The following is a 27,169-nucleotide window of genomic DNA, read 5'->3' on the forward strand; positions in this document are numbered from 1 at the left end:
TAAAGTGCTTGATAAGGTAGAAAAGGTTGGTTGGAGGATATATAAAAGTCGATTACTTTTAGAGAATTTTTCTACAGGAGAGTAATCAGTTTTTCAAATCAGAAATAAAACACTGGCATGCCTGGGTGGCTCCGTCAGTTGAGTGTCCAACTTTGGCTCAGGTCATGATCTTCTGCTTTGGTTCGTGAGTTTGAGCCCCGCATTGGGCTCACACAAAACCCACTTTGGATCCTCTGTCCCCCTCTCTCTTTGCCCCTCCACTGCTTGCACTCTCTCTCTTAAAAATAAACATTAAAAAAAAAAAAAAAAAAAGAAAACAAACACTGCCATAAGAAACTGATTAGTAAAAATAGAAAAGTAATCACCTGTATAGAAATTTCTTGCTTGAAGTTAGCTTGAGTCCCTGTATGTTTCAAAAGATTTGCAAATGGTTTCAAAATTCATTGCAGTGATAAAACTGTTCAAGTACCAGTCATCACCTGGGACCCATTCTGTTTGACTTATTCTATGGCTTATAAGAATGACTGTTAAATTATGTTTGTGTAGATAGGAAATTCATAAAGTAGCACCCCCAAAAAAGCTTTTTGCAAATTGAGATTTTTTTCTAAAGGTCCTAGATTTAAAAAAAATTTTCAGAAGAGGCTGTTAAACATATCCCATCCCTTTAGCTAAGTATTCCTTGGTAGTGTTAGGTCTTTTGAGCAGTTTATAATAAAAGTAAAGAACTTAGATCTCAAAGGAAATTGAACTAGAAGATATCTAAATCTTACTTAGAGAAAATGAAACTGAGCAGAGTTGATGCAATTTGTCCTAAGTTGTGCAGTTAGGCTGTGGCACAATTAAGAGTGGAACCTAGGCTTCTGAATTCCTAGTGCTTAATAATAGCAATTCATTCTCTGAGTTATTACTACTGTAGTCAATTTGCTAGTTTTACCAACACGACTTTCTTAATCTTTTTTATGCCCCCAAATTCTTCAGGGGAAAGTTAAGTGACTTAGTTTTGTATGGAGGAAGAGAAATGGTGAGCACAGTTCCCCTGCTTTCTCCACCTGGAGGAGGGGCATCTAACTCCTTCCTGGCTTCTATCCCCAGAGGAAGAGAAATGGTGAGCACAGTTTCCCTGCTTTCTCCACCTGGAGGAGGGGCATCTAACTCCTTCCTGGCTTCTATCCCCATCACTTGAGAACCTCTGATTTAGTTAGCAGCGTCTATATTATTAAGTAGGTGATGGTAACAAAGAAATGGTGGTGGAAGTAGTTTGAGGGGAGAAATTAGTTCAGACAGTTATGTTTATTTGAAAATATGCTTTTGATTGCCTGGAATATATGAATCTGATTACTTCATTTTTACCTTTTTTTTTTAAATGGTTATATTCTAGATTACCGTGTTCTAGAGACACATTTGAAGATATCTGAGGCATTTAATATTTGTTACAAGTATTAGCAACTTGATCAACTAAATCATATATGTGGTGAAGATATAAAAGTCAGCTGTTCATTTTTTAATTTGATTTAGCCTACTCATACTCTGTGTGACTGTCTAGTTATGGTTTCTGTCTCAGATAATTATGTATGCACCTAAAAGAAAACTAGGTTATTTTTCTAAATGATACATTTGTTAAAAAAAAAAAAAAAAAGTGGCTAGCAATAGGTTTTCTTAAAAATCTAAAAGTAGAGGAAGGAAATGAAAATTGCTTATAATTCCATAAGATAATCTCCTCTGACTTTCTTAAAAAAAAAAAAAAAAAACAGTAATACTAACAAGTGGTTAGAAAATTCCAATAGTATAGAAGGGTATAAAATGAAAAAGACTTTCTCTCCCCAACCCATTCCCTAGAGATAACTATTGTTACAGGGTTTTGTGTGTACTTTTGGAGAAAAAAAAAAATGTCATTTATATTCCAGCCCAAGTTACCCCCTTCTCTACTTTTTTTTTTAACTCCTAATATATGTATGAATAAATAAATAAATGTTTTTTACATTTTTTTCCTCATTCACCACAAACAGACTTGTCTCTTTTTAATGGATTAATAGTGTTTTGTTGCTTGGAAGAACAGTATTTCATTTCTAACTAGTTAAATGATAGACTTGAAAATTTTTTCCCAACTTTTTGCTATGAACCACTTTATGGTAACGACTGTTAAACATGTATCTTGGTATGCTTTCTTAGGCTTATCAGTAGGATAGTTTCATATTAGCAAAATGATCACTAGAAGGGTTAAACCAACTTGTATTTTTCTACCAATGATGTATGAGTGCATCATAAATACATTTTCACTTCTAATGAAAAATTTTCTTTACTATTTGCATTTTCTAGTTTGTGCCTTTTCTAAAAATACAAAAAAAGTTACAAATGAATACCTGTTTTACAGCTCTAGTTTTAAACAGGTACTAATTTGTGCATCATTAATGGTAGATGTCGCAGGTTTTTCTGGAAGATATTGTTAAAGATACCACTTCCTAAATAGACATAGATAATAGTCTGACATGACAGATGATAACTTGCAGTCACATTTTAAATATACTTTGAACAGATGAAAAACATTCAAAAAAGAAAGAAAGTAAGGGGGAGGAAGGAAAGAGGTAAAGAGAAAAGATTTTTAATATAGTTGTTCCCTTGGAAGGTATAGAAATATTCAGGTCGTAGACTTCAGTTCCACCTTCACCACTTACCATGGATCAAGTCACATTATCTCCCTGGGTTTGCTAATCTATAAAATGATGTTGGCAGAGTGGGTGTTATTGCCAGGTATGTAGTTATGATCAAGTAACTTTATGCATTTGAGAATATGTAGTACTATATAAATATAAGCTGGTTCTGCTCTTCTAAATACCTGAATAAAAAAATGCTCACATTCTGTACTTAAATTTCCTGTATTATGATAGTGAACTTTTACTTTGAAAAATAATTTTTTTGCCTGCAGTTGGGACAAAAGTAATGTATAGTATAAAATTTTCAAATGCCAGTTTTCTAAAAGGTCAGTTTTTAAATTAATTGAGTATAATAAACTTATAAGAAATATCTCACTCACCCAGCCCAAATGGAAACAGTGGAATTATATTTTGAACATGGAATACTAAAATATATGTCTAGAGGCATATCTCCCTACTTCCCCTTCCCTATCCTAACCTAGGTACACATCAGTCAAATTACAGTTCTTGAAACATTCCAGTATCTCTGATGTAAAATGGTCATTAATGCTGTCTTTGAATACTGGGTGTCCTCCTTTCTACCAGCTAACCATACAAATGATACCAGTCCTCTGAATATTTGGTATCTTAATTAACGGAAAATATTTGGGACCTTTTTCAGAACTTTAAAGTGATAGATAACTTTACCAATACAACACAACAATCAGTATGGTATTGGCAGTTAGTGCTTTTTGAGGCCTTTTTTTTTTTTTTTTTTTTTTTCTTAATTTTTTTTTCCAACGTTTATTTATTTTTGGGACAGAGAGAGACAGAGCATGAATGGGGGAGGGGCAGAGAGAGAGGGAGACACAGAATCGGAAACAGGCTCCAGGCTCTGAGCCATCAGCCCAGAGCCTGACGCGGGGCTCGAACCCACGGACCGCGAGATCGTGACCTGGCTGAAGTCCGACGCCTAACCGGCTGCGCCACCCAGGTGCCCCTTGAGGCCTTTTAAAACCTGCAAACGCCATTCACAACTCAATGTCTTTGTTATTGCCAATACCTAACATCTGTGAAAATGTACCTTTTATTCAGAAGAAGAATGACATTTTTAATCAGAAACCCCTTTTTATCAGAAGACTGTTAAATGGAGTAATTATTAGAGTGTTCAAAAAGAACTAAATGCTCAAAGAGCCATTTCTCTTAAGCTCCTAATTTGAAAGAAATGCTGATTTTCTTGTTTCTGCCCAGCAATATTTTCAGAAGTTTACTAAAAAGGAAAAACAGCACTGTGAGGCTACTTTGTGAGTGGCAAACCTGGGACCAGATAAAGACAGTCATCGTTGCCGTAGCCTTGGACAGAAATTGTGCTTAAACTTGGGAAGCAAAGCATAACTGCATGACATAAAAGTAGATTAATATTTTAAAATATTGATTTGCTGTGTAATAATTTGTGTGGTGGTTATATCTGTTTTAAGCTTAGAAGTGTGTTACTGTGCCCATAAGATGTTAAGCAAGCTAGAAACCCTTTTTATAGTTACATTACTCTATCACTCTGCTTTTCAGCTTCCTGTTAGAGGAATGGAATTAATAAGTAGCACTGGTTTGACTCTGTGTGGCAGAGCAACTTTTAAGTAAGGGTAGTGGTGTGACACTTGAAAATATATAATACTGACTACTGTCAGTCTTTTATTAAAGTAAGTTGATGCTATAGTCAAGAGCCATTTTAAGAATTAAAAGGGAAAAAAAATAGGACCCTTGGGAAGTGTACTTCAAAAGAACCTAAGTCACCATGTACAATAGAGAATGTCATACTTAATACAATAGCATACTATGGACAGTTTCAAAATAGAATTTTAACACCTTAAAAGAAATTTGTCTAGATGCCTAGCTTTTGAAAAATTCGTCACTTTCCTCATTTTATTTTGTTCTTCTCCACTCCCTTCCGCATTAGTTACCAGAAAGAAGGAAAATAGACATCTTCCTTATGATGGGGTTATGTCCTGATAAACCTATCATAAGTTGAAAATATTAAGTCAAAAATGCATTTAATATACTTAACCTACTGAATGAACATCATAGCTTAGGCTAGCCTACCTCAAACATGGTTAGAACACTTACATTAGCCTACAGTTGGGCAGAATTGTCTAACACAAAGCCTATTTTATAACCATGTACTGAATATCTCATGTACTTCATTGACTACTAGACTGAAAGTGAACAACAGAAAGGTTGTATGGATACACAATGGTTATAAGTGTATTGGTTGTTTGCCCTCGTGATCGCATGCCTGACTGGGAGCTGCAACTCGCTGCCACTGCCCAGTATCACAAGATAGTATCATACCACGTGTTGGTAGCCCAGGAAAAGATCAGAATTCAAACTTCGGTTTCTACTAAACGGGTATTCCTTTTGCACTATCATAAAGTTGAAAAATCGTAAGTTGAGCCATAATTGTCAGGGACTGTCTGTGCTGGAATAACTTATCTTTGCTAATAATTTTGGGCTTCTAGCGTGCCTGACTTCTAATGGGCATGAAATAGCTCTGAATGAATAGGAAAGGTTTTAACTATGAAGCATATGCCATTTGAAGCATCTTGAGTTTTTGTTATATATTTACAGAAGTTTATGTTTGTATATGACTTGTTTATAATTTTGAATTAACTGAATTTAGATAAAATAATAGCCTCAAACCGTCAAGTGGTCGTATTACCAAAATAAGTTGCTAAGTGTTATCTTTAAATTTTCTAAATGCTTATAGTTAAATTTATGAGGGGTAGAATGCTACAGTAGAAGCAGCATGTTATAATTGGGAATGTTTTTGATTTTTTCATCAGAGACCTTAACCTTTCTAGACTTTAGCTCAAAGATTACTAATTCTGTGATAATTTAAAAATATGTTGTTTGTTGTAAAGTTGGCCTAATGTACTATTTGGTGCTTAATAACATTTTACTTTTTCCTTCTACTTTATACAACGTAATTTTTATTTAAAATTAATGTCTTGAAGTGTTTTCGCCTCCCTTCTTTCACGTATTTTAAGCCAGAGGCCAGCTTGTTAGTGAATCTTGTGTGTAATTTCCCCTTTATTGATAAGAGAAAATATTTCAGAAAGTTCTAATATCTAAAATCAGATCTCTTAAGCTGCATATGTTATGAGATCCATAGTTGCCTTTAAAATCTGAATCAATTTCATATTATTGTCTTCATTTCTAGATTCAGGAGTGTTTGGGATTTTTATATGTTTAAATATAATGTCAGAGAAAGGATTATATAGAAGGTTTTAATTTGTCTTAGATAATTCAGATGTAAAAACTTAACTGTGATCTTTGATGTCAAACTGGTCCTCGAGTAATTCCTGTAAATTTTGCACAGATTTACTGTACAAAGATGCTAATATTTCTTCTTTTCTCCCCCTCCTCAGCCATCTGTTGAGTCTTCAAGTCCAGGTAAGTATTTTCTGTATTTTCTATAATTTCTGTTTGACTAACATTTGTCCTATTATAAAAAGCCTAGAGGAGTTAGACTGTCATCTGACTTGCTTTTCTTCTGAATGCTTCTTTTCTCTGGGGAAAAAGAAATGGATGAAATGTTTGACTGCCCATGAAAGTACAGGTGAGGCTGCTGTGAGTTCAACCTCATGACTACTTGTAGGTTCACTTTTTTTATGAATTACTACGTGTATTTCTTATAGGTTTTAATTGATATTCGATTTCAAGTAAATATGAAGTGTGTTTTTTCAAAAGGAGTCACTAACTTAGAAATATTTGCTTGTATAGGAAGCTCAAAGTTTTTGAGAAAAAAAAATGCATTTAGTGAGGGAGAAAAAAAGAAGCAGAACATTCAAAAATGAATATTCAATGTTATAAATTAAGGAGGTTATGTTTAGATTGAGTAGGATCCGATTTTACCCACAGACCATATAGAGGTTGCAAACGTGATCTTTTAAATTTTTTTCTTTCTAATGTTTGTTATTTTTGAGAGAGCGAGAGACAGAGTCTGAGCAGGGAAGGGGCAGAGAGAAAGAGGCAGACACAGAATCTGAAACAGGCTCCAGGGTCTGAGCTGTCAGCACAGAGCCTGACATGGGGGTCAAACTCCAGAATGGCGAGATCATGACCTGAACCAAAGTTGGATGCTTAACCGACTGAGCCACCCAGGCGCCTCGCAAACATGTGATCTTTGACCCATATCTGGGCCACAAATGTTTTTTTGTTTGGCCACTCTAGTGATTTTAAAAACCTAGAATATTTTATATAAAATCTGAATTTAGGCTTCTCATGATTAGTCAGAGGTTCTGGCACCACTGGGTACAGCATTCCTTTATAGCAACAATTGGTTGGAGCCAAATAGCAGTCAGGAAAGAGCCCATTCTGCTTTGGTGTCCAGAAACTTCACCAAGAGAGAGGACTGTCTTCTACAGTGGAGTTCGTGTAAGGAACAGTGCGAGATAGTTAAAGAGTCAGGAAGGGAGTTCTCAGAGGCAGGGTAATGTTTTATTTGAAAACATCATATATGTATTGAATATTTAGGTATGATACATTACTGAATTTTCCAGATTATTAAAGCAGTCTTTCTATGTTGTAAATTTTAGAAAGAATGTTTGTAAAAATGCTTAATATATGCCTTTTTTAATGGTTTAGGATTCTTTTCATGAACACAAATAGTTGTATTCTATGTAGTACGATGTATGAAGTAAGAGTTGGATTAGGATACCTCCAGATCCTTTCCAAATGACTAGTGTGCTCAGTTGACTGTGAGTTTTTTTTGTGTTTATTTAGCTACAAATGTCTTATTCTTTCTAATAGGCTTGGAAGTAAAGTATATTAGGCGTTGTGACATTTCTGAAACTCAAGGATTTTTTTAAACTTATTAGTTTATAAATATGTTCTGGATGGTTGAGGTTGGAAGTAATCTGACCTCATAAATAGCAGATTATTTGTATCCTTTTTGGGACATGGAATTGTACCCAATATTTTTTTTCTTTCAAACACAGACATCTTTTTCATCGAAAAAGTGGGTTCTAGTTGTTTCTGTTCATGTTGTCACATTGCAAATAGACTGGGTTTTAGATATTTTTCAATGAATTTTTGAGAAATTCATCAAGTAATACATAGGCACAAAAAAAATAATTACTTCAAAGGTGATACTAACGGCTTTCTCAGTTTCCATTGCATTTGAATTGGCCTAGGCTGAACTGCAAGAATAGCGGAACTTGAAGAATACAATGTTTTCGATGGCCTTTACTACTTGCTGAATGCTTATACAAATAGATTGATTTTTTTTGATTTCGGACTAAGGAAGATCTTTTGAAGTAGATAGTGTTTGTAATATCAGGTTTCTGCCCAAGGGAATATTTATTGTCCTTACAATACTAATTGTAGGCAGTTAACAAAAGTTGGTGGGAAAAAATTAGGAATAGAGGCTTTATGTAAGAAAATTTTTGGTCCACTGGGAAGAGGCTGTGTCCTTTGTAACATCTGTACTTTGGAATTGATATTAGTAATAAGAGTCACATGACCCAGGCTCAGTAATTTGTCTCTGGACTTCCCCAGTGTAAACCTGTACAGGTAAAATACAAGACTTTACCTGTAAGACTAGTAGCCATTAGATGTAGGGATTTAGGGAAGGGAAGGAAATAAAATTATTAAATGAATGCACATGATATGTTTAATTTATCTTTTGAATCTTTGAAAAGATGTAAGATACCTTAGTAATTTTGTATTAGGGTACAATTTTATTACCAAGCTGACACTTGCCTTAACTCTGAAGCAAAATATTTATTTACACAAAGCACCAGGTTCCCTGCCACTAATAATTTATTTTGGGGATTTTTACCTCAAGGAGACAGCCTAGTAGGCTAGGAAAAGAATGGTTAATTGGTCTCAACAAGGCAAAAATAAGTCAAGTAAAACCAAGAAGTCAGATTAAGGCAAGAAAAGTGAAATTGAAAGTTAGAAAACAGTGTGGTATATATATGGAGAGGATTGGAGTGAGAAGGGGAAAAAGGTTCACCCACACTTTGTTATTTCTTGTAATGAGAGGGTAAAGTGGCAAGGCTTTAAATATAAATGGCTTTGGAAGTAATGACAAAAAATGGGAGACTTCAGGTAAGTAATATAGCACTCAACTTGGTGCTGTGTACTCAAGTACTCAAGTTTGTTTTGTTTTTGTTTTAGTTGGTGAAAGAGTATACATAGTTAGGAATTAAGCATAATTATTTTTTACAATATTTGCACTCAATAGGAATTAGGATAATAGTGTACAAAGTTGTGGTGTGAGGTTGTTCTAGGATCTTCCTGCCTACAAAGGAGAAGAAAAGTACAGCATGATTTGTAGGAATACATGATTATTGACTAAGTGTCCTAGAAGGTTGCTGTGTGAACTGAAAAGTTTTGGGAATGTTTTTTCATTAAAAACTCAAAAAGAAGGAATAATGATTGGGACTATTAGGGACTTATCCCTAATAGTCTGTTTTTCAAGAAGTCAACTTCTAACGCTTTGTTTTACTTACTGGTTCTCTCACTGGACTGAAGGAAGAGCATACTGATGTAATATATTACTAGTTAATGGTCTTAACCTTTGTTATTAAGTAAAAAGCTACAACTAAATTAGTGGCTCTCGAATTGTTTTCTCATGGAACTTTTGTGTCTAGTCCCTCAGCCAGTACCAAGGTGCTGTATTAAAACTATGCCATGCTTTTCTTAATTATCCAAAGAAATTAATACACTTTTCTAAATGTTTTTATTTTGTAAATCATTCCAAAACTTTGATAGTTTGTTAACTTAATTTGTACTATAAGGTGATTCCTGATTTAGAAATAATAGTTATTTTATATTTAATATTAGTATTATGTTCGTCAAAGATCAGGATGACTTCTAAGTGCTTCACCACCTGATCTGGCTTGCAGTTCAGTCATCTTAGTAAAAATAGGTTCTCTTCAAGTATTCTTTGAGGCAGGATACTTAATGTCTCTGAGGCTGTGGCTTGCAGGAAGCTTAGATTGCAGTAAAAGCACAGGCACTGAATTAGCAGACCTATGATTCTGATTCCGTCCTTGCCGCCTACTGGCTCTGTGAGTTTAAACGTGCTGCTTAAACTCAGCCTCAAGTTTTGGTTTTGTTCAAGTTTGGGTTTGAAGATTAAATGAGATACAATGTATGTGAAGTGCTTGAGCCATAGTATTTGGCACACAGTAAGCACTCAGAATATGGTATTTACACTGAAAATTGAGGGAGATGACAAGAACCCTGAACCTTGAGTGTCCCCTTATACCTAATAGTCTGTTTTTCAAGAAGTCAACTTCTAACGCTTTGTTTTACTTACTGGTTCTCTTACTGGACTGAAGGAAGAGCATACTGATGTAATATATTACTAGTTAATGGTTTTAACCTTTATTATTAAGTAATACAACTTTTTAACAGTTTAAATTGATAAAAGAAATTGCTGATTGATTTTTTAAATGTTAAATAACTCGTTTATTCATAAAAAAATGAATTTGTAAACTTAAGTCCAGGTTTGGCAATAGCCAATTGTGGGGTAGTTTATAGAATGTATATGCTGAGCATTTGCAATCTACTATTACAGGCTTGACCCTATTGAGTACAGCAGTATTCCCCAGCCAGCAGGCTAAAAATAGATTAGCTTACACATCAGTTAGCTATTAGATTATTTTTAATGAGTTCATAAGAGTTCTGTATGCCATTTTAATAAATTTCAGTTTTATATTCTCCATCTGAATTATTTCAGACCAAAATCAACTAAATAAATTAAGGACGGCTACTTACATGTTGAAATATATTTCTGTGGAAGTGCTAATAGAATAATATTTGAATGTAGCTGTATTTTCATTACACTGTGTATTCAGATGACTGTATTCTCATGGGCCATAAGGACTCATACTCATTGGGTCTATTAAATATCAGTCAGATGATTAAGAATTGTGGTATTTCCACATGAATTACCATTCTTACTTGATGTGATCCATTATTCTTTACAACTGAAATTTTGTGTTTAGATGACAGTACTCTTTTTAAGAGCTGTACACACTTTTTTTAAAGCTATACTTCTCCCACCCCACCAGTTACAATTTTAACTGTGAATATATAGAGGTGAAACAGGACAAAAAATAATCCCTTAGAGAAGAGTTTTTTTTTACAGGGACAGAGTGATGAGTAAGGGTAAGAATTTTAGAAAACTAATACTCGATGTGCATAGCTTTTCCCTGATACTTTTGTTTGACCTGTATCCAACTTCAAATAACATACACATTAAATGAATATTAATAAGATAACACTTCATTTGGTTTACCAGACTTTTTAAAATATTCTTTACCAGGAGGTTCAGCAACGTCAGATGACCATGAATTTGATCCATCAGCTGACATGCTGGTTCATGATTTTGATGATGAACGAACATTAGAAGAGGAAGAAATGATGGAAGGAGAAACAAACTTCAGTTCTGAAATAGAGGATCTTGCAAGGGTAAATAACAGTAAGAGCTACAGGATGAAGTAGTTAACGGCTTTTTTTGCAGATAGAGGAAACATTTGAAATTTTCATTCTCTACCTTTGTTTTTGGGGAAGAGTGGTGTTACATATAATTGATAGTGAAAAATTCTATGTGGTTGTAGGTGAGATATTTAAAGTTTGAAATGAAAGGCATTTTTTTAAAAAAGGAATAGCTATTATGTGGAATAGAATTACTTGAGTAAAACATCACAGTTATCTGGTCAAAAATAGGCTATAAAGGTATGCTGAATTTCCTCTTACATACCTCTGTCCTCTCCCAGTTACTGACCTTTTACTCGCACCCTTTCAGAGCCAGAATTTTTTTAAAAATTTAACGTTTATTATTTTTGAGAGACAGAAAGAGACAGAGTGCGAGCAGGGGAGGGGCAGAGAGAGAGGAAGACAGAATCCGAAGCAGGCTCCAGGCTCTGAGCTATCAGCACAGAGCCCGACGCGGGGCTCTAACCCATGAACCATGAGATTATGACCTGAGCCGAAGTCTGACGCTTAACCGACTGAACCACCCAGGCACCCCGAGCCAGAATTTCTTAATAGTGGTCATGATGTTTCTCATTTCCAATTTATTCCATAAAGTACTCTGGATAGTTTCTGTCCCCTCCTATCAAGAAGACTAATGATCTTACTATTCTATTCATCATTTTTCTCTCTATTCTCAGCCATATTCAACAGTTACTGCTTCCTTTTATTTGAATTCTGGAGTACCCTACTGTCCAGTTTTTCTTTCTGTTTGTTTCTATTCAGTATCCTTTGCAGACTCATTTTCCTTCACCAAAGGTGAATTTGGAATTTAAATTTAGAATTCCCTAATTCTCAGTTCTGGATTTTTCTTCTGTCTATAAATCAGTGCGCCTCAGAATGTAGTATGAGAGTCAGCTGCTTCAGAATTGCTCATAGACTTAAGAAATGCGGATTTCTGTGCCTCTCCCCAGGCATATAATTAGAATCTCTGTGGGGTGTATACACACCAAATTTGAAAATTACTAAATTAGGTGATCTGTTCTAATCCATTCCCATAGTGTCAGTATTCTCTATTTTTCTAGCATTAATATATTCCCTATTCCCAATTTTGTTTAACCTCCTGCTTGACATTTCTGCTTGGATATCTCCATAGACATCTTTACATTTTAAATGTCCAAAGCAGAACTGTTGATTGATCTCCTACTTCCTCCATCTGTTCCTTCCCTATCTTCAACATAAAAAATGGCACTGTTTTACCTTATTGCCTAAATCAGAAATCAGGAAATCCTCTTCCTTCACTCCTAATACTCAATCCTGAATAAGCCTGTCATTTCTTTCCACAAAGATACCTCTTATCTGACTGTTGTTCTATCTCTGCTGCCACTGTCTTGCCCAGGTCACCATCATTTCTAGCCTAGCCTATTACCATAGCTTCCTAACTGGATTCTCCATTTTTAAAAGAGGATTCTCCTCTTTTACCATTCTTTCATCTGGTATATTTCTATAATAATCATGATGGTATTTTCAAAATATTAATGCAGTTGTGTCAGCCTTTTATTTAAAACTGCAGTGTCTTCCTGTTACATGGGAACAAAATCCAAACTCCTTGACCTGGCCAGCAAGGCCCCTGTCATGCTGTTACATAGCCACACCAGGTGCTTCTGTTCTTAGATATGCTGTTTCTTCCTGCTTCAAGGCCTTTCAGCTCTTTCCTACTCCTTGGTATGTGTTTTCTGAGGCTGGTTCCTTATCCCCTTAAGTCTGGGCTTAATGTTGCCTTCTCACAGTGACCTTACCTGTTCCCAGTTAGCTTTTTTTTTTAATCCACTGTACCCCATTCAATGCTTTCTTTATAACTAACACAATTTGTAATTATATGTTCGTCTCATTTATTGTCTGTGTCCTCCTTTAGTTCCGTGAGAGGAGAGACAGTGTTTTATTCACCAGTGTATTTCCTGATACTTAGTAAGAGTGGTCAAACTTTTTGGATGAAAGGATAAATCACTCTGGTATGCTCTTATCAAAATGTATTGTGTATATGATCTGCTACACCCCATGACAAAAAGAACATACAAAATAAGTAAGACGTACTGTCAGCCTTTACACGTTTAGAGTACATAATATTTTGGAAAAATTAATTCTTGTATAGTAATATGTGTTGCCGAGTTTTAGTTTTTATATTGCACATTTAAAGAACTAGAAAAGGAATTCTATTACTATTTAGTCAAATCTTGTCAGATGGTCCCCTTTTGGATCTTTTAGTAATTAAAACTAGCTTAATCCACAGTGCCTAAGCAATTCAGTGTTTTATTGTTTTAAGCCAGAAAACAATTGGTCTTAGTGACCATGATGTATAGTTGTTATAAAAGCTTTTCAAGAATGGGTTAAAAAGCACTTGAGGAGCCTGGAGTCAAAACTGTTCTTTACAAGAGGCTAGAAAGTCATTCAGAAGACTGTTATAGTTTGTTTGAATGATCTAGAACCTACGTGAACATCAAAGGAAATGGTTGATTTAGGACTCAATCGCAGTCACTTCATATATTCATTTTGCCTGTATTTCACAGAAACTTCTATCACTTTAGGTATATTTTCATTTCTGAATAGCCCATCCATGGGATAACCCTGAAAGGAGGAAAATCTTATATATTCCATTTTCTCACACTCTACGTTGCTCAAATAATTAAGTAGTCACTCAGGAGGAGATAATCAGTACAGGTCGTGTGGTAGAATGATTATTGGTTGTTTTTTTTTTTTTTTTCTGTTTCTGAAAACAGGCTATTACATTTAATTAGTACAAAATTGCTAATGAGCTTTGCTAAAAGTTTGGGCGTGTTGTTGTTTCCTATTTCTCCTTTATTTTGCCTCCTTTGGTCTTTTACAGCCTCCCCATATTTGCTTTCAGGTGACCCTTCCTTAGGAAAAAGAATTTAAAATAGAATTTTTTATAGAGGATATAGAAAGGAAGAGAAAGGGGAGCCAATCTTTTATCATTCTCCTCAAACAGGCTGTCTTACATCTTTTCAGATGCTTCTAACTTTTCCCAGAATAATTAAAATTTAGGTTTAAGTTGCTCATAATTACCAACGCTTTCATCTGTAACCTGCAGCTAAGCTAGTTTAGGGCCAATATGTTGTGTTTCTTAAAGTTATACACTTTTTAGGTATGAACCAAACCAAACTGGTTTTTGTTTTTATTTAAAAAATGAGCCAGATTTTCTCACTGATTACTGATATTCTTTTATAGAAATGAAACATTACAGTTCTGTCAAGAATCAGTTAGGTGATTTTTTACCTGGCATGTTGGTTGTATGACATGGACTTCTGATGTAATTGTGGCAGAATTTTGACCAGCAATTCATTCAGGAATTGTCAATAATTGCGTGGCGTGTAGTTTTAAGTTCATTCAGTTTGAAATCTAAAGTTTTAAGTGAAAAGTAGCTTTTCATAGAAGAAGCTTTGATGTTTGTTGTTACATTTGTACAGTTCAATACAGGCATGAATCTTAATATAAAATAATTATGTAAGTTCAGCATTTGAATATTTTAATAGAATTAGATATACAGGTTAGAATTTATAGTGGTAATCTTAGAAGGGGTATCGGAATCGTTCCTGTAGTGAATATACTTTTGTTTGCTTGAGTAGCAATATGCAGGCTGGCTTAACTCTGTTTTTCAAATGTACTCTTAAAATTCAAAGTCTTGTTTTGAATGGCACAAATGTAGCAGTCTGTTTGGGAGAAGGGGGATCAGGATCAGCTATATCTTTACGTATTTATCTGTATTTTTTAAAAAATCATGTTATAACAATATTATACTTAATACTCATTTTGAAGTGCTAGACACATAACCATCTGGTGAATCTCCAGAACTGGAAAATAAAGATTAAAATGTGAGAGGGTTTTGTGAAGTGTACACATGACAAGAATTACATAGAATAAAAAGAACCCCAGTGTGGGAGTTCTAAAGAAAAGTTAACTGCCTCCATCCCTTTATAGTTTATCTTATAGTGAAGCCCCAACAACCCCAAGAGGTTGTTTACCTTAGGAACGGTCTGGTCTCTCTAGTCCAGTCTGGATGTGTAGTCCCTTATGCCATCCTGGCTGGAAATCCGTCTCTTTCCTCCTCCTTCCCCTCTTCTTTCAGTAGCATTTACTGGTAAATTGGTTGTGGTACACATTATAAGAAGCGTACTGTGTCCATCCAACAGATGACCCTTGAATAGCCAATATCTGCTGTCTCCTGCAGTCATTTCTAAAAAGACTAACATGAACGCGGCTGAGAGGGACCCACTCCTCTATGGCTGGCAGATGGACACCACTCCAACCTTAAAATAGTGCTGTAGTTATTTGGTAACTTTACTGTTTTGAAGTTAAATGGCAGATAGATAAAATGTCTTTTGAAAACATCTGTTCTTTTCACCTCCAGCTAGCCTCCTTTTAGGTTATGCAGACATGATTGCTCCTCTTTTTGTTATCGTGCTTAGTCAACTTATTTCTTAAAGCACAATATGCAAGTATAGTCCATGTTCCTGTATTTTTATTCATTTTGTGCTATGTCCATATCTTCCATATATTTCATTCATTCATTCATTCATTCATTCATTCATTTATTGAGAGAGAGAGAGAGAGAGAGACAGCGCGCACTTGTGCACGCAAGCAAGGGAGGTGCAGAGAGAAAGAATCCCACGCAGGCTCTACTCTGTCAGCGTTAGTACCCAACATGGGGCTCAGTCCCATGAACCGTTAGGTCATGACCTGAGCCGAAATGAAGAATCGGACGCTTAACCAACTGAGCATCCCAGGCACCCCTTCCTTATATTTCTTATTCCTTATATTTCTCGGTTTTGAGGAAGGCAGTACATATGCATGTATATGTAAAGGTACTGTGAAACATTTAGTCAGACTTCCTGATTCAAAACTCTACTGCAGGTGTGTGACTCTGGACAAGTTACTTAATTTCATTAAGCGCCAGTGTTACTACAAGGATGATATACGTAAAACATTTAGCATAGTGTCCTATGTGATAATCACTCAATAACTCTTAGTAGTTTTTATCATTCATAAAATTCCCAAAGATACTTGTAACCCCCAAACTGTGACGTTCCATTCTACTTGACCCATAATTTTTTCTTTCACTTTGTTTCTCCCATTTCTATACTTAACATACTACATTTGTATGGATGATAATAAGACACTACTACTTTCTTGTGGTGTTTCAGTTTAACTTGAGGAAAGCCCCTTATTAGTACCTTATGGAACATAGACTTTGACCATATAAGTTAATGAGAGATTATCTGGAACAGGTGACTGGCAGACCCCAGTATAATAATGTGCTGAGTCAGCCACATTTTATTCAGCTTTTAGTCTTTTTTCAGAGACAAATGGCAAGGAACATTTGTTTTATAAGGTATCATTACTGTTTATATCAGTATTTTTTTTTTTTTTTTTTAAATTTTTTTTTTTTTCAACGTTTATTTATTTTTGGGACAGAGAGAGACAGAGCATGAACAGGGGAGGGGCAGAGAGAGAGGGAGGCACAGAATCGGAAACAGGCTCCAGGCTCTGAGCCATCAGCCCAGAGCCCGACGCGGGGCTCGAACTCATGGACCGCAAGATCGTGACCTGGCTGAAGTCGGACGCTTAACCGACTGCGCCACCCAGGCGCCCCTATATCAGTATTTTTGGAAGCAAATAATAGAGATCCATCTTGAACTTACTTAGACAAAATAAGGAATTTAATGTAAGGCTCATGTAATTTTAATAAGAGCAGGGAGATATCTAGTCCTTAGGGACTCAGTGCCACCAAAAGATATTTTCTATTTCTGCTGTTCTGCATGGTAGCATCCTTTTTAGACCAACTTTGTTTATATGCTGTCAGTTTCCAGGTCTCCAAGATGTACTGCTTAAGATACTCTATGTTTTTTTAGCTGCTGTTGGTACAAATCTGGAAACAAACTATGGCCAGGCTTGGGTCACGTGCCCATTCCAAACTTATGGCCAGGAATGCAGTGATTCCAATTGGATCAGATGCTATGTAGTCCAGAAAGTGAGCTCTCAATCAAAATACATGCTTGGAATGGAGGAAAGAACATTCCTGAAAGAAGATGAATATGGAAATAGAAAGAGAAAGGATTTGAGGGGGTGGGGCAGACAATAAATTATCCTTACAGGGTACTTGTCAAATGCTACGTACATCCATTAGTGCATAGTAGGGACATAATAAATGCTACTTGAATTTGAAACTGAGGATTCCTCAGCAAAATTGATTTTGGTTTTTATTGTAGTACTTGTAGCTCAGTGTTTGCTGCAAGATCTTCACTTTATACCTTAGTTCAAGTAAGATATTTTTTATACTAATGTCAAACTCTGTCTTGTATTCCTCAGTCAGTCTTGATTGTTGTTTACTAACTTGTTGCTTACTAACTTGGTATTAGGTGACAAGAAATTAAGTTAAAAGTCAATACCTAAGCAAAAGCATAAAACCTCTATATCCTTTATTGTTAATATTAAGCATTTCCTCAGTGGAATAGGCAAGGATATTTTGTTTACACGTGATAGAACCCAGCTAAAATTAACTTTGAAGTTTATTAGAACTTTATTGGTTTTAATTTATTGTTTTTAATATTTCTTAGAACTGTTTTAGAAGTCATATGAATGTGTATCTGGGAATAAGGAGTGTCTAGAACAGAGATTCAGTGTCACCAAGACCTGTTAATCACTCTTTACTAATGGTTAAATCCTGTTGATTTCTTCAAGGTCTCTTGAGTTTTTTCTCTACCACATCCACTAATTTAACTAGTTTAGGCTCTAATTATACTACATGTGAACAATAGCAGTGGATTCCAACCTAGCTCTGTCTCTGGCAAACTAAATCTTTCCCTGCCAAAGTCCATCTGGAACATTTTGTTACATGTATAATCTTCCCTAAGCCCTTGTAGTGTCAATCACTGCTCAACAGTTACTCTCAAATGCAGTCAAAAGTAGAGTGTAACACTTCCTACTAGAAATTAAGTGAAACTAGGGAAAGGTAAAAATACAAGATCGAACTTATTTTAGTTACTACAGATGCCTTCTGCTCTAATTAGGGTAACCTTGTATTCATTTTTGTTTCTGTACGTGTGCAATAGTCATTTCCTCTGACTTGAGTGACTTTTCTTTATCTGTCAGTTCTGTTACTGTTTCTTCACATTCAGTTAGGTCTCCAAATGTATTGTGACCAACCACTTTCAATTCTCCTCCGTTCTCTGCTTAGTCAATATTAGCAGTGTTGCTAAATTTTTCTTTGAGAAACGAAAAGTGAGTCACAGTTCTTTTTTTTTTTTTTTTTTTTTATTTAAAGGGAACTTTTTTATTGCTTTTTATGTACAGAAGACTCAACATTTAGCCCAGCTTGGTGGCCAGTTGTTTAGCCTTTGTCTTTTCTAGCTTGGCAGTGTGAGCTACTGACTTTGCATCTAGGATGTTGCCTCCCCAGTGACCGCAGATCTCATCATATCTGTCATGTAATTGGTCCTGATGGCTTCCACCAGCTTGGCCAGAGCTCCTTTGTCTTCCAAGTTAACTTGTGTGAAGGTGACAGTGGTGCAGGTCTTCCTGTGGACCAAGTAGCCCAGCCTGGCCTTCCCCTTGATAATGCAGTGGGGAATCCCCATCTCACAATGCAGGACAGTCAGGACGACAACCAATTCAGGGGGATCCACAGCATGTGCAATCACTACCAACTGAGCTTCTTGTTTCTGTTAAGTTGGTGACAGTATTAACCCCTGCTGGAAGGACAGACAGCCTCTTAATGGGGACATCCCCTTTGTCAGCAGCTTTCTTCTCAGCCCGGTCAACAGTCTCTGTTTTCTTCTCTTTCTTCATCTTTGCTCTGTATTTATGGGTCAGTTAAAGCAGTTAAGTAGCTCTTTGGCAGTCCAAGACATGGGTGAACTGGTTAATCCCATGAGGCTCTTTCAGACATTGATAGAGACTAGCCCTTTGCTGCTGCAGTTGGATGTAGCGGGGCCATTTGATAAAGCAGGTGGGGTTCCTTTTGGGCTAGGTACCCTGTCCGATACCAAAACTCTTGAGCCTCTTCTCAAACAGTAGGTTGACCACCTTCTTGGCTTCCTGCTTCCTCATGACAGCAGGGGTTGGGGCCACCTTCTTCCCTTTAGCCTTCTTTCCTTTTGGCATCTTGGATGGCTGGAAGAGAGCTCAAGTGAATCATACTTCTTAAATGCTTATCTAGGAGGAAAAATTCTTGACCTAACCATGGAAATGAGACATTCCACATTCCCGATAGTAATTAAAAAAAACCCCAAAAAACAAAAAAACTGTTACATGCAGTTAGTATGTCACCTATCCTTTTGACATATAACTGACCTGGGTTAACAGATGTTAGTGATAAGCCTTATTAACATAATAATCAAACTTTATTACCTCTCACTGGAAAGGAAATTTGCAGGTATCTTAGACTGTAAGATAAGTGGTTCTCAAGGTAGTCTCATACCAAGAGCATCAGTATCACCTGGCACACATAAAGTGCACATATAAGTGCAGATACTCAGGCCCAACCTCTGCCCTACTATAGTAGAAACTTCGATGGGGCCCAGCACTCTGTTTTGATATGCCCTCAAGGTGATTCTATTGCCCTCGAATATAAGAAACCAAAGCTAGAAAGCCCACAGACATTTGATTGATAACCTACCTACTTTGTATGTTCTTTCAGAGTATCAGTTAACTCACTTTTAAAAAATCAGACGTAATAGCAGTCTGTATTAGGGAAGTTTTAAAGATGAGATATTGATGAAACAAACTCTTCATGAATTCTTAAGGTCTGTGTAAATATTAGTTGCAAACTTAACGCTGAAGCTTTTTTGGTGCGTTCTTGTTCATAGTAGGGACTGCCATTGTCAGACCTTCTAATTTGTGGTATAGAATGAGTTTATGGAAAATACGAGCTGGGATTAGGTCTAGGTATTATAGAAAAGTCTCTCAGGGCATGAGGTTTCTTTCTGCTTGGTTTTCTTACTTGTACATAAAGGTAATAAACTGTCCCACTGGTGCTTTTAAAGATCTGTTGAGATTGCATAATACTCTTCCTTTGCTCTTGTTCAGAAGAGAGAGAATAAGATAGTGGAATCAAAGCACTTATCACAAATGTGCACATAGAAGACACTTTAGGGTGGCTGTTTGTTATTACTGTGTATACAACCAACCTTTTCTGTAGCTTTCTTTTATTCTACTTTCTTGATTTTGAAGTTCTGTTTTAGTTCTTAAATCCTGATTTTCTAATTCCAAATTTCTGTGTCCTGTACCAGGTCCATGGTACGTGGATCTCTGCATGGATTAGATCCTTGAACACCTCAAGCACTGTTTGTGTTATTGCACTTTGAGAAACACAATAGGAGATGCCAGTTAAGTATGCCAGCTAGTCATTCAGCTGGAGTGGTAGTACCTTACCTGTTACAGTTACCACTTTTCAGGTTGTGGCTGTTGGGGGTCACCAGGGCTCTCAGAATTGATTTCTCTTTTAGAGATAGATTCACAAACTAATATATAACTAGAATCTCCATTTACAATGTGAAATACCCATGTTAAAAATAATTTTCTTCCTACCTCTTTCTATAAGAAAAATTTTTCAAATTATAAGCAGTAGTTGCTTCCTGCACACAAATTCTGAGTGATGAGAGTTAAATGTATGATCTAAGTACTTAGTGTCATCAGGTTATATCATCCAATCTGATTTATCCATCTCTATTGGAACAATGTATGTAACACATGGGCAACTTCTTTCTGTCCACGAATAATGCTGCAAGACTGCTGGAGAAATACAAAGCATGTTTTGTTTCATGGTTGCCCTTCTGGTGGGTTCAAAACTGCCTATTAAATTTTTCTCAGAGAGGTGGAGCGGGGGTTGTAGAAGGAGGGTGTGCGTGAATGTGTGTGTAATATGTTCAGGTGATTTGGATTACATTTTTTTTTATGTTTATTTATTATTGAGAGACAGAGAGACACAGAGTGTGAGCAGGGGAGGGGCAGAGGGGGGGAGACACAGAATCGGAAGCAGGCTCCAGGCCCGAGCTGTCAGCACAGAGCCCGACGTGGGGCTCAAACTCACAAACCGCGAGATCATGACCTGAGCCAAAGTCGCACGCTTAACTGACTGAGCCACCCAAAAACCCTTACATTTTCTTTTTATAGTCAAAATAGTCTCCTATTTCCCTGATACTTTATATCACTTGATTACTGATTATTAGAGTACCTTCTATAGAACACTTGATTTCATTTCATTGCATATGGATATTTCTTCATTTCACTCTCAGGAGGTATGTTTTTTATGGGTATTACTGGCTGAAGCAGTATTCTAACGTACTGAAGAGTGAGTATAGGCTTTTGGAATTAGACCTGAATTCTGGCTGTACTATTTGTACCCTGTATCATTTTGGGAGAAGTTGCTTAATCTGTGAGCCTGAGTTTCTCATCTGTGAAATGGGGTAATGTAACTAACAGTTTTGTAAAATAGATTGTAAGGATTGCATATGACATGATTTTACATGATTATAGGTAACCCTAGAAAAGAATGTATGACTAATGTAATCCAGTATTATTCTTATGTTATCATTTTTGTTTCTTTTAATGTGTTTGTTTCTTTTCATTTTATTGTTTCTTATTGTTTCTTTTAATTTTCCCACTCCCAAATTGTATATGGCACTCCTAAGTGTATCTATACATAGTGTTAACTGTCAAGCTACATTTATTGATCGCACAGAAGAATGGTTCTAATTCTAAGCCAGTGTTACTTTTTTTTATTATTGTTAGCAATTAGAATTGATCAGTCTCTTATAGAAATTCTTGAAAGACTAGGATTTTCCTAGGCTTCAGAATTATTTTGGCTCACCTTGTATGATTTGAGAATTCTCGATACAGGTCTAAAAGTTTTCTGTGTGGAATGAAGGCTGTAGATCTGTGAATTACAGGAAAATGAAATAATCATTTATTCAGAAGTTAACTTTTTATTTGGTCTATTTAGGAAGGAGACATGCCAATTCATGAACTTCTCAGTCTTTATGGGTATGATAGTACTATTCGACTCCCTGAAGAAGATGAGGAGGAGGAGGAAGAGGAAGAAGAAGGTGAAGACGATGAAGATGCTGATAACGATGATAACAGTGGCTGTAGTGGGGAAAATAAAGTAAGGTTATACACAGTAATTCTTAAGATTGTAGTCTTTATTCTTGTTGTAGTAGTAATTTATTAATATTGGAAGTTGCCTGTAATCTACTCCTGAGAAAGTAATAGTTTTATCTGTGTCTTTGTGCATTTCTTTTCAGTGTCTCTTGTAAGTAAATTTGAACTAACTTAAAAAAAAAAATACTGTTTCTAAGTAATAAAAGCTAATTGGTAGTTCTGTATTCAGTTTTCTTATTCTGTTTTGAAATAATTTGATTTATAGAGAAGCTCAAAGATAGTATAGAGTGTTCCTATATACTTTTTACCTGACTTCCCCTGTTTATATCTCATGTAACCGTGGTATATTGTCAAAAGTAAGAAATTGGCACTGGTACTATTAACCATATTAATTAATTAAACTATAATTAATTTAACTATAGACGATTCAGATTTTGCCAGTTTCTCCACTAATGTCCTTTTTTCTGTTCCAGGGTCCAACCCAGAATACCATGATGAATTTAGTGTATTTATTTTAGTCTTCTAGTTGTATTTGGAATACTGTAACCTTTCATCTGCAACAGTTTTCCTTACATCTTAAAGAAATTTAATTTTTTTATTCTACAGGAAGAGAATATAAAGGACTCATCAGGTCAAGAGGATGAAACTCAGTCTTCCAATGATGATCCGTCACAATCTGTTGCTTCTCAAGATGCCCAAGAAATAATCCGGCCACGTCGATGTAAATATTTTGATACAAGTAAGTATCACTGGTTGCTGTGTGGATAATTTTTACCATTTAATATATGATGGAAAATTCCATTTCTTGTTCACTCATCTGTTTGAATTCATTTACTCTGAAATCTTGCTGAACAGTGTTAGGTTTTGTTCTAGGCTATTAGTTTAGCAGTGCTAGGGCCCTTTTTGTCCGTGAGTAGATTGCAATAATTGTTGCATCACTGTACTACTTGATTTTGAACGTGTTCCTTTTTTTCCCCCCAACGCTTCTTTGAATTTGGTTTGTTTCATGGTCATCTTTTTTTATTTCTCCTGGTATTTTCCTCGGTGTTAATTTTCTACTTACTTTGCCTTTTAGCCTTTTTTACCTATATTCATAAATATTGCTTTTTTCTAATCAGTGGTTCCTAGTTCTAAAGAAGTGGTTTACTCTTGAAATGATAATATGTTTTATACAGAAGATCTCCTAATTTTACTACAGTTGTAATCTAGCCACAGATGACCAGTAGTTGAGACATTTAATGTATATATCTTGAATATTTGCATGCTTCATTTGCTCCATGGTATTTCATTCTAAGTAGGAATCATTACTGTAGGTGACAGCTCTTTGATAAGAAAAAGGCAACCATTAGTGTTATTAGTTCAGACTTGTGGTCTAAATTTCTATACTTTATTTAAAAGACAGAAAAACACTCGAAGAACAACCACCTGTCATGAAATGTGTGGTAATGTAATAACTGATTAAACATGGCTACTGCTTTGTGTGAAGGATTTCTGTTACATACTTAGTTTGCAAGTGAATGTAGTGCTGCTAATATTTTATTGTGAGTTTTACGCACTGAGTCTGGGTGGCTCAGTCAGTTAAGCGACTGACTTTGGCTTAGGTCATGATCTTGCAGTTCGTGGGTTCAAGCCCTGCGTCAGGCTCTGTGCTGATAGCTTGGAGCCTGGAGCCTGCTTCAGATTCTGTGTCTCCTTCTCTTTCTGCCCTCTCACACTCAAACGTTAAAAAAAAATTTACTGTGAGTTTTGATCAAATATCTGGTCCACTTGAAAAGAAAGTGTATCACTATAAAAAGAGATGGGTTAATGAAATTACTGTGTTTTAAGTTTGGTGAAAATCTGGTGTTTTTCCTTTTTCTTCTTAGATAAATTGCCAAAGTTTGGTTAAAAGTGGGATGCTAAGTGACTGCATTCTAAAACAATATTTATTTCATGATCTGGTATTTCAGTTGTGATGCATGTATGCATGAAAGCTATGTATATATACTGCCTATCTTAGCTTTTCCATAGGAAGATTTAATTTCTGAATGTAATTTACCCTTTTGAACTTTGTATGCCATTTTACAGTTGAGAAGATGCTGAAACATGTAGTAGGTTTTAGATTTCCTATCCCAGTATGTAAATACAATTTTACTCCAAATGTAAACAAACGGCAGCTTGCCTGCTCTCAAGAAAACAGAGGTTGAGGAGAATGGAGGTCTTCATACATAGCCTCCCTTCACACTCCCACAGAGTGTTGCTAAAAAGTTCTCAGTATCTCAAGGAGCACTGATTGGAAACCACTGTTTTTGTTTTATCCAAATTCTCATTTTATTAGGGAAGAAATTGAGCTCCTATAATTCTGTCACCAGAACCAGAATTAGGTTCAGGAACAGATTATCTTGACTCTAATTAAACTTTTTTTTTTTAATTTTCGTAGGAAATAATTGTCTAAGGATGCGGTTTTCTAAGATTGGAATTATCCTAGGTTTGTGGATTGTTTTCCTGTTTTAAACTGATAGGGTATTATTTGATTAGAAATATCTTGGCCCTATTCTGCAGATACTTTCAGGCATACTTAAATGTTCGATGGTAGATGTAAAAATAACATACTGCTAGATATACAGATGTGGACAGGAAAAACAATCATTTTATAATATTGTCTTATTTATTCTAGATAGCGAAATAGAAGAAGAATCTGAAGAAGATGAAGATTATATTCCATCAGAAGACTGGAAAAAGGTAGTTAGAGCCATATTTTCCCCAAGTTTAGGGAAATTAACATTAAAAACAAGTATAATTATTATTTTACTAGCTCTATATATTGATAAAGTTGAGGTAAGCCCTTTTTTAAATGTTTGGAAGATGTTCAGATTTCCCTTTAATATATCAGAGTAAGAATACTTATTTTTTTATAAAATAAAATAATGGCATAGAAAGAATTGGACTCTTTTTGAGCAAATCCATCTCAAACCAAGAACAGAAATTGAAATTTTGAGCTAGTGCCGATTTAGTTTTTTGTTGCACTGTAAAAAGTATCACAAGTGAATGTTTTTTTAAACTTGGGAAAGCAGTTGAGGCTTTGGTTTTGTTAAAGTGGCTTTTGTTAAATAATTTAAATTGTAAGTTTTTCCATTGCATATTAATGTTGATATTTACAATTCAGAGTATGTTGGATGAAAGGACACATTTGAGCTTCTCTATAGCTATCCATAATAAGTTAATTTCTAAAGTGAATCTAAAGATTATATATTGACATAAGTTTTTAATTATAAAACTATATAACTGTACAACTTAATTTTATAGTAAAGTAGAAGAATTAAATTTAAGCTGTTGCAAAGCAGTTGAACTTACTAGGAAAATATGTCAAAATATCATGTAGAATTGATTAGAGCAAATCATTTATATAGAAGGATGATACCATTCTTTCTTTCTTTGTTTTTCTTTTTTTTTTTTCCTAATGTTTCTTTTTTTGAGACAGAGCGAGCAGGGGAGGGGGCAGAGAGAGAGGGAGACACAGATCCAAAGCAGGTTCCAGGCTCTGAGCTGTCAGTACAGAGCCCGATGCGGGGCTCAAACTTGCAAACCACAAGATCATGACCTGAGCCGAAGTTGGCCATTTGACTGAACGACCCAGGCACCCCTCTTTTTTTTTTTTTTTTTCCTTTAATGTTTATTTTGAGAGAGCCTGTGCATGCCAGGGAGAGGGACAGAGGGAATCCCAAGCAGCTTTCAACACAGAGACATGGGGCACAGTCTTCTGAACTGTGACATCATGACCTGAGCCAAAATCAAGTGCTGGATGCTCAACCAACTGAGCTCAGGTGCCCCGAAATGATGTCATTCTTATTGAGACATATCACTGTGTTTTGCTGTTAAAAATTACATTGAGCATTTTTTGCTGTTCTTTTTCCTAGGTCTGATTTTAAATTTAGTGCATAAACAATCATTTCTTTGGAAGCAGAATAGCTCTAAACATCAAAATCAGTGGACTGGCTATACTTTTTAAGTCATGATTGTTTAATTATTTAATTAGTTAATAGTTTTGAGTCTTCTTGTGGCTTTGTTTTTTTGTTTGCTTTTTTTAAGTTTAAAGATTTTTGTTTTGGGATGCTTGGAGCAGACTTTAAGAGCTGACACCTTGGTAATTAAAATAAAAGAACATCTTATACTTAAAGAGTTTCTATTAGGAAGAATGAAGTATTCAAATGAACTTGGAGTGGGCTCCCAGGTATTGTGGGCTTCAGCCACAGTTGGTCCATTTCTGGGTTTCCAAGGAGCTGTTTAGAAGACAGCGATACCATTGTGAGTTAGAATGGTAAGGGAAGTTTAGCTCAGTGCAGTATGTATTAATTTGAGTGAAAGATGAATGAAAGATGGGGCTGAAGACAGAAAACAAGGATCACAAAAGTTACTTACTATTTATGTGACCTATTTGGGCAAATGTTCTTCAATCCAGTTTTTTCTGATTCCTACACCATGCAGAAATTATGAAAACTAAAAACCTTGAAAGTCACCTTAAACTACTACTTTCTACCATATATTCAAATTTATATCTCTTTTCTCCAACTTAAATTGTTTTTATGTCTGAAGTGTGCAGTAGAGTATTTGAGTAAGTGTTGAATTATTATTATTTTTTTTAGTGAAGGAACAAAAGCTTTAAAGAGGGACAACATGGGGGAGTATTCTCTTCCTCGGGAAATTACGTAATAAAACAGGCCACAGTAAATCCAGACTGTTTTATTTTAGAATGATTTAGACTGTTGTAGTAAAAATTTTCAAGATTCTGAATCATCTTCTAAGGCTTGTAAGACACTAAATTTTTCTAGGAATTGGGACAGAGGAGACAGCTTTGAAATAAAATTTGAGTCCAAGTTACAGCCCTAGAACTTAAGAGTGCA

General features: G+C 35.5%; 1 protein-coding gene and 1 pseudogene across 13 annotated transcripts in view; one reads left to right on the forward strand and one right to left on the reverse strand.

The window, feature by feature from the left end:
• MIER1 (MIER1 transcriptional regulator) overlaps window positions 1-27,169 on the forward strand; it is a 60,543-nt gene that overhangs the window by 9,210 nt on the left and 24,164 nt on the right. For 7 of the 13 annotated variants that reach the window (XM_045477768.1, XM_045477771.1, XM_045477769.1 and 4 more), the window contains 6 exons: window positions 6,053-6,077; window positions 6,207-6,243; window positions 10,966-11,111; window positions 22,132-22,293; window positions 22,896-23,028; window positions 24,946-25,010. In XM_045477768.1, coding sequence (XP_045333724.1) covers window positions 6,053-6,077; window positions 6,207-6,243; window positions 10,966-11,111; window positions 22,132-22,293; window positions 22,896-23,028; window positions 24,946-25,010 — 568 coding nt within the window. The remainder of the gene's footprint in view (window positions 1-6,052; window positions 6,078-6,206; window positions 6,244-10,965; window positions 11,112-22,131; window positions 22,294-22,895; window positions 23,029-24,945; window positions 25,011-27,169) is intronic. The other 6 variants (XM_045477770.1, XM_045477776.1, XM_045477777.1 and 3 more) reach the window with 1 other exon arrangement.
• On the reverse strand, window positions 18,273-22,160 carry LOC123598030 (annotated as a pseudogene).

This window comes from Leopardus geoffroyi, chromosome C1 (assembly GCF_018350155.1).
Source record: "Leopardus geoffroyi isolate Oge1 chromosome C1, O.geoffroyi_Oge1_pat1.0, whole genome shotgun sequence".
NCBI lineage: Eukaryota > Metazoa > Chordata > Mammalia > Carnivora > Felidae > Leopardus > Leopardus geoffroyi.